The sequence below is a fragment of the Schistocerca serialis genome, chromosome 5 (assembly GCF_023864345.2).
Source record: "Schistocerca serialis cubense isolate TAMUIC-IGC-003099 chromosome 5, iqSchSeri2.2, whole genome shotgun sequence".
NCBI classification, from domain to species: Eukaryota; Metazoa; Arthropoda; class Insecta; order Orthoptera; family Acrididae; genus Schistocerca; species Schistocerca serialis.
In genome coordinates this window covers 350,842,878-350,851,291 of record NC_064642.1, presented here as the reverse complement: position 1 = coordinate 350,851,291, position 8,414 = coordinate 350,842,878, and the positions used below count along the sequence as shown (strand labels likewise).

The following is an 8,414-nucleotide window of genomic DNA, read 5'->3' as shown; positions in this document are numbered from 1 at the left end:
CTATTGTTTTTTCTTAACGTTGTGGACGGTGTGTTGCAGGCGGACCCGCTGGACGCGGGCACGGACAACGGCTTCACGTTCACGGCGCCCAACTGGCGCACCGAGCCGCCGGGCCCCGTCTACCGCATCACCAGCCGCGCGCCCGCACACCCGGCCGGCTCCTTCTACTACCCACAGCTGGACGAGCTGCCGCCCATCGCCACCTTCCAGATCATCAAGGTGCGTGCGCCACACAGCTGACTCTCCTTCTCCCTCTGCCTCTGCATCTGGCGTAACGAGTTGTCTTCGACAGAATGATCACATCCATGTCAGTCATCCGTCGTATAGTTGTTTTTTAACTCATCTCTGTCTTCATGTTCTATAGTTTTGACTTGGGCGCGTATGACGCCAGTTGTTTTTTGCGCGCTAAAGCAAAACAAAACCAAATCAACACTGATGAGCCAAAACATTATGGCCACCTACTTAATGGGCTATTTGTCCATCTCTGGAACTAAATACATCACTGGTTCTGCGTATCAGGGATCCGGAAATTTGTTGGTAGGTTTCTGGTGGTATGTGGAATTACATGTCTAAGCACAGGTCATGTAATTCGCGTAAATAACGGGCTGCTAACTTACGTCCGACAGCGACCCAGATGACTTCCGTAGGATTTACGCCAGTCAAATTTTGTCGTTGATACATCAACGTGACTTCACTATAATCTCCCCAAACCACTGTAGCACGGTCCTAGCTCCGGGATACGGACAATTATACTGATGAAGGATGACATCGCCGTGAGGGAAGGAATGCACGTGGTTCGCAGCTGTCAACGTCTCTTCGATTACTACCACAGGTCCCATGCAAGCGTAGGAGAATGTCTCCCGTAGCATAATCCTGCTCCCACGAGCCTGCGCCCGTGGCGCACTGCACGTTTTGAGCCCTCGTTCACCTCGATGACGGCGTTTGTCCAGACGACCATGGACTTAATGTAGAAAAAAAGTGATTCACCCGAACAGACGATACGTTTCCATTCATCGACGGTCGAGTCCCGATTCTCCTTTGCCCTCTCCAGTCGCGTTAGAGGATGCCTTTGGGTCAACATATTAACACGTAGGGGTGGTCTGCTGCGGAGCTCCATGTTCAACAATGTACGACGAACGGTGTGCTCCGAAACATTTGTGTGTACACCAGCACTGTCACCTTTCGGCAGAGATGCCACAGATCAACATCTAGCACACTTTACACGGTAGACAAGCCTCCGAAACCACGTTCTGTGAAGAGTCGTGAATTTACAACCATTTAGCGCCGACTGGTAGTTTAACTGTCCTCCTACCTCTTTCCGTAGATGCTCACGACAGTAGCACGTGACAATTCGATCAGTTTCTCCGTTTTCGAGTTACTAGTGCACAGGCTCTGCATAATAATAATCTGCCCTTTGCCAAATTCTCTTATCTCAACGGATTTCCCCATTTGCAGCCCATATTTCCCCCGTACGTGTCTGCTCTCCTTATATACTTTTGTTATCACGTCACGTGCTCGCAACGCCACGAGGCGGCATCCAACGTCGCGGTGGGGAATGGTCATAATGTTTTGGCTTATCAATGTACATCAGCATACATGTTCTGCTAACAACTGTGAAGCATAAAATACTAAATGGCTCTGAGCACTTAACTTCTGAGGTCATCAGTCCCCTAGAACTTAGAACTACTTACACCTAACTAACCTAAGGACATCACACACATCCATGCCCGAGGCAGGATTCGAACCTGCGACCGTAGCGGTCGCGCGGTTCCACACTGTAGCGCCTAGAACCACTCGGCCACCGACACGGCAGCATAAAATACGTACCGTGGTACCACATGCTGTGGTTTCTTCCTGTTCCAACTGCGTACGGATCGTGAGTAGAATGACTGCGTAAATACCGGGTGGCTATAATTAAAATTGCAGCTACTCACGATGTCCAGCGTGGTCTGTAACTATCGTATGGGGGCGAAACTTGGTAGATACGCTAATGTGGATCCGATTCACGCTGCAAAAATAATTACTTCCAGTTTTGGAGACCAGGGGAAGATCTGGCGCTGTACAGTGTTTGTATGACGGTATGGTATCCACAGTGTCATTTGACAAGCCATAACGTAAGTGACAGTATGACTATCGGTCAGAGAGATCGTGCGCTGTTAGTGAAACTATTTTATGTGAACGGCAGCAATTACAGTACTGCATTGAGAGAGTGTCGTCGACTGAAAGTCTGAGGAGAGGCCAGATGTCATTAAATGGTTTAAAAAGGATGACACGGGTGACCTTGGTGTGACACCCGGAAGAGGAAGACGCCTCATCCCAGTGGAAGTTACTGACGAGCTTGCTATTACTGTAACTGACCATGCGGCACGTGTCCCATGTAGTAGTAGTGCTCGTGCACTTTTACGAAAATTATCCATCGCATGGCCAACAGTATGGAAAGTTTTACGATCTACTTTACACTGGTACCCGGACAAGATCCAGACAGTGAATCAAGTGAAACCTCATGATCCACAACGGCATTCTAAAATTGTTCGTCGGTTTCTGACTCGGATCGAAACTGATAACATGTGTCCGGGCAATATTCAATACAGTCACGAGGCACTTTTTACGCTATAGGGTGCAATGAATACACAGAGCTACGGATTTTGTGGTACTGCTAAATCGCGTGTTTCGCACGAAGACCCACTGCAATCGCCGTATGTCACTGTGTGGTGTGGATTCAGAAGCACCTTTATTCTCGACCCGCTATTCTTCAAAGAAAATACACCCAGAGGACTCGTCAGGTGGCGTCTGGACGCTATCGAGACACCCTTGTGCATAATGTGCTACCTCCTTTGGAAGAGCTCAACTGTGTGGAAACCACTGTTTTCATGCAAGATGCAGCAACACCTCGGATCGTTCGCCCAGTGAAAGATCTGCTTAATGCAACCTTCCGGCCGAGCGGTTCTAGGCACTTCAGTCTGGAACCGCGCTGCTGCTACTGTCGCAGGTTCGAATCCTGCCTCGGACATGGATGTGTGTGATGTCCCTAGTTTAGTTAGGTTTTAGTAGTTCTAAGTGCTTAGAGCCATTTGAATCATTTTTGCAACCTTCCACGAACGTGTTATATTAAGAGGTATACCGGATGCATGGCCTCCAAGATCACGTGATAATCCTTGCGACTTTTGGCTCTTGAGATATCTAAAAGAGCGCGTTTATCAGGGACACGTTCGGTCTCTACCTCATATGAGGGCCAGTATTCAGGAACACTTAGAACAGTTCCACCAGAACTCTACGAACAATTATTGATTACGTCGTTTTACGGATGCAGCATCCCGCCGACATCTCCGGTACTCATGCTGAACAAAGTGTGTAAGCGGAGGTTAATGATAAATCAACACCATGCCTTGCCCACTTGTTTGACCCCTTCAGCCCACGTCCCGTTCGTAATCGATTACATACGGAAACACTTCTATACGTCTTTCTTGCATTCATAGAAGCAGATTTGCATCTGATGGTCAAACATGGAACTAATTTTTTTCCGATAAATCGGTTCCGCATTAACACATTAGCATATCTACCAATTTTCGCTGTCACACGATAATTACACCTCTCACTGGACCTCCATCAGTAGCTACACTTTACTTAGGTATCTAAGTCGTTCAGTAATTGGTATAATCTCGTGTTCGCTATCACTACGGGAGTGGTACGCATGTAGATGATAACATCTACACGACTACATGACTACTCTGTGGTTGACAATTAAGGGCGTGACACTTAATTACTTATCTACCGTTCCGCTCTCGAATAGCGCTGAGGAAGAACGACCAATTGAGTCATTTCGTGCGAGCTTTGATTTCTAGTATTTTATTACTACGATCGTTTCTCCCTACGCAGGTGGGCATCAGCAAAATATTCTGCAATTCGGAGGAGAAAACTGGTGATTCAAATTTAGCGAAAACATCTGGCAGCATCGAAAAACGCCTGTGTTTTAGTGGTTGTCACTACATCTCGGGTATCATATCCGTGACAGTCACTCCCCTATTTCAGCACATTACAAAATGAGCTGCCCTTCTTTGAGCTTTTTCGATGATCAAAACTGATGCGGATTCCACACCGCACAGCAGTACTCCAAAAGAAGGCGCATAAGAGTAGTGTAAACGGCCCCTTTGGTAGACCAGTTGCATTTTCTAAGTGTTCTGCCAATAAAACGCGTTCGCACAACATTATTTATGTGATCGTTACAATTTAAGTTGTTCGTAACTGTCATCCCTAGGAATTTAGTTGAATTGACAGCATTTAAATTTGTATGATTTATCGTGTAACTGAAATTTGACGGACTCCTTCTATTACTCATGTGGGTGACCTCACACTTCTTATTATCTAACATTTTGGCTCACCAACGTACCTCTACCATTTTTGTTTAATACTGGTTCATGAAATTTAGTAATAACTTGCGTCTATTTGTAAGAGCCTACAAATTCAGAATTTTCAACAGTTCTATGATACTTCCCTGCGAGTGAAACAAACACCGTTCGTGCCACGTTCCTTCGTTAGCCCTATTTGGCATGAGATTTACACACTTGAGCAGTATCAGATGGTTCAAATGGCTCTAAGCACTATGGGACTTAACATCTGAGGTCATCAGTCCCCTAGACTTAGAACCACGTAAACCTAACTGACCTAAGGACATGACACACATCCATGCCCGAGGCAGGATTTGAACCTGCGACCGTAGCAGCCGCGTGGTTCCGGACTGAAGCGTCTAGAACCGCTCGACCTCAGCTGAGCAGTATCGTAAGACGGGACACACAAGTGATTTCTCAGCAGTCCCCTTTGGAGATCGACAGTATTTTTCCAGTATCCAGTAAATGAATCGAAGTCCGCCACCTGCTTTACCTTAGACTGAGCCTGTGTCATTATTTATTTTCATTTCCTACAAATTGTCACACTATACGTATGTAAAGTGTCTGTTCTTTCGGACATGTGCGAAAGGACAGACATCATTTTGATGCAGCAGCCATTATGAATTAAGACACAAAGGAATTACAGACATGGGCTGCGAGTGGACATTGATTTAAACCAATGGGGAAAGTTGAAAATTTATACCGGACCGGGATTCGAACCAGTTTTCCTGGAAACTAGGCAGATGCGCTGACCACTGAGGCGTCCGGATACAGTGGTCAGTGCAACAGCCTCCCGTCAAACCCAAATTCTCAACTTATCGAAACCCTACGAACGTAGTTTTCCTTCCTCATTATCTTCACTACTCGCGCCATTTCGCCGATTCCCATACGAGTTTGAGGCTGGTGTGCATCCGCACTGAAGAGATCACTGGCCACCCTCGTCTTAATTGTGTGTGCATCTATAACATTATTAGTGTGTGGATAAGTTGAGTATTTGGATTTTACGGAAGGCGTGCTAGGACAGTCCGGCCAGTTGGGATGACCACTGTGTCGAGATAGCTTAGTGTCAGAGCATCAGTCTAATAAGCAGAAGAACCGGGTTCCAATCCTGGTCCAACACAAACTTTCAACTTTCCCATCAATACCCACTCAATGTCTCTAACTCCCTCATGTCTTAAATTTTTACATTCATTGCAGATAATTGTGTGAGTTACTTATGCCAGTCGTCAAGCATTGATTCTGTAGTCATCGGACACTAAGTTTTTTTCGTTTTGTGAAATGAATAATTTTACGTTACTGTACATTTAAAGCAAGTTGCCAACAACTGCACCACTTTGAAATCTCATCAGCGTTAGGTCGAATACGTGTACAGTTTTCTCGGAATGAGTGTTATCGCCGGCCGTTGTGGCCGAGGGTTTCTAGGAGCTTCAGTCTGGAATCGCGCGACCGTTAGGTCGCAGGTCGAATCCTGCCTCGGGCATGGATGTGTGTGATGTCCTTAGGTTAGTTAGGTTTAAGTAGTTCTAAGTTCTATGGGACTGATGACCTCAGATGTTAAGTCCCATAGTGCTCAGAGCCATTTGAACCATTTTTGAGTGTTATCATGCACTGGTGTGCGAAATTTAATGACGAAAGTAACTTTAGCATGATGTGTCACTTCCAAGTAATATAGCATCGATGAAACATGGACCATACAGGGAAGGAACTGCTGCACTATAGTACAAGGTAACTGAAAGAAATACGCAATGAGACGAATGGAAATGACACATTTATTCAAAGACAGTAATTACAAGGCATGGCGAGTTACAATAGCCCACTGGACACTAAAAAGGCAGGACATTGTTCTTAATTCGGTGTGTGGCCACCACTGACGGCACTGCATGCTGTGCAAGAAGCTCCCATGCTGCCTACACGGTTGGTTCAAATGTTCAAATGTGTGTGAATTCCTAAGGGACCAAACTGCTGAAGTCATCGGTCCCTAGACTTATGTACAACTTAAACTAGCTTATGCTAAGAACAACACACACACCCACGCCCGAGGGAGGACTCGAACCTCTGGCGGGAGAGGCCTCGCAGTCCGTGACATGGCGCCTATAACCACGCGGTCACTCCAAGCAGCACACCGTTGGTAAAGAGTAGTTGTGGTAGTGCGGTCCACTCCTCCAACAGTGGGGCTGACAACTGCAAGATCGTCGTTGGTGCTTCTGCACATACTGCAATGTATCTCCCCAACACAGCCCACAAGTCGGTGGGATTTAAGTCGGGGAAAAGGATAGGCAAGTCCATTCGCAGTATATCATCTCGTTTCAAGAGCTTCTGCACGTGTGCTATTAGCTGCAGTTGCGCATTATCATCCGCAAAAAATGAGCCCAGGACCAAATGCACCGTTGAAAAGACGCACTTGGGGAAGGAGTACAGTGTCAAAATAACGTTGACGGTTAGCGTACCGCGTTCGTAGATTTGGAGGTCACTATATCAGTGAAACATTTCGCCTCGCCACATCATATGACCTGCGCCACTATAACAATCATGCTCGACAGTGTACCTGTGTGCATTTCGCGGTCCCATCTCTCGCCTTATGAAGGCACCCCCAGCGTTGTCGAATATGATGGTTTCGGTAGTCCAGGTATTACGATGACATTGCTCTACTTCTCCAGGCGTATTTTCAGGAGTGCATTCGGTCCTGAGTTCATTTTTGTGGATGATAATGCGCGATTGCATCCAACGGCACAGGTGCCGAAGATTTTGGGACGAGATGATATTTGGCGAATGGACTAGGCTGTCCGTTCCCCCGACTTAAATCCCATCGAGGATATGTGGGATGTGTTGGAGAGCCGAATCGCAGTATGTCCAGAAGCTTCAGCGACCATCTAGCAATTGTCAGCCGGTGGAGGACCGGTGGAGGAACGGAACCATATACCACAAGTGGTCCTTACCAACCGTGTGGCCTGCATGAGAGAATTTTGCAGAATATGCATTACCATCTTTGGTGATCACACGTTCTATTAAGAACCATGTCTTCCCTTTTGTAATGTCCAGGCGATCATCATGATAGCGGTAACTTCAGTGTAAGTATTGTCTTCGAATAAGACCGCCATTTCTGTTCGTTTCATTGCATATTTACTTTATTTATCTTCTGTACTGTACACCAGCAGTTCTTTCTACGTATGGTCCTCGTTTCATCGAGCTCCATTATTCGGCAGGGGCACATCATGCGAAATCTACTTGGGTCCTTAAGATTTGCACTCCAGTGTACATAACTGCATTATTTGGGAAAGGTGTGAAATTGCAGTTAATATTGTCTGATAGGTCATTAAAATACAGCATTAACAACAAGGACCGATACACCTCATTGGAGCCATCGGTCATGTGAAACCCAGCGCACACTTTTGTCAAATGACATCCTGAGAGCAATGGATCGAGGAAGTCAGGTGGATGCAGTATTTTTTGACTTTAGAAGACTATTTGCCCCAGCACTACACGTACGCATTGCTATCGAAAACACGATCACACGAGGTATCAAGCGAAATTTGTGACTTGACTGGAGTTTCCTTGGCAGGGAGCATGCAGCACGCTAACTGGGAACGAGAATCGTCGACAGATGTAGAAATAGCTTCAGATGTGCCGCAAAGAAGTGTTTTTGGTCCTTTGTTGTACATGTTGTGCATTAATGACCTCGCAGACAATATTAACGATAAGACTTGTCGCATTTATGCACTCATCTATACTCATGCAGTCACGACTGATTAAAGTTAATTAACTTTCATCTCATCTGCGTGTTTTCAGCTTCTTTCCACATCTTTTTCCCTATCTGGGCATCCGTTTAAAATCATACTGTCGTCAGTGAGACGCTAAGCTCTGATTTTCTTTAGTAATGTTTGATGAAAGTATTTTACGACATTCGAGTACAATATCATCACTATAGTTCCAGGCGTTGGTCATTGTCGTAAGAAACTCATTAACAAACACACATACGTAAAGAAAATTGATTAAGCAACGGGAATGATTAGAGCTATTGACTGTTATTTG

General features: G+C 45.9%; 1 protein-coding gene across 1 annotated transcript in view; it reads left to right on the top strand.

Annotated features, from left to right (window-relative positions):
* Window positions 1-8,414, top strand: part of LOC126481210 (spondin-2-like) — a 617,368-nt gene that overhangs the window by 481,241 nt on the left and 127,713 nt on the right. The window contains exon 4 of the mRNA XM_050104812.1: window positions 40-219. Coding sequence (XP_049960769.1) covers window positions 40-219 — 180 coding nt within the window. The remainder of the gene's footprint in view (window positions 1-39; window positions 220-8,414) is intronic.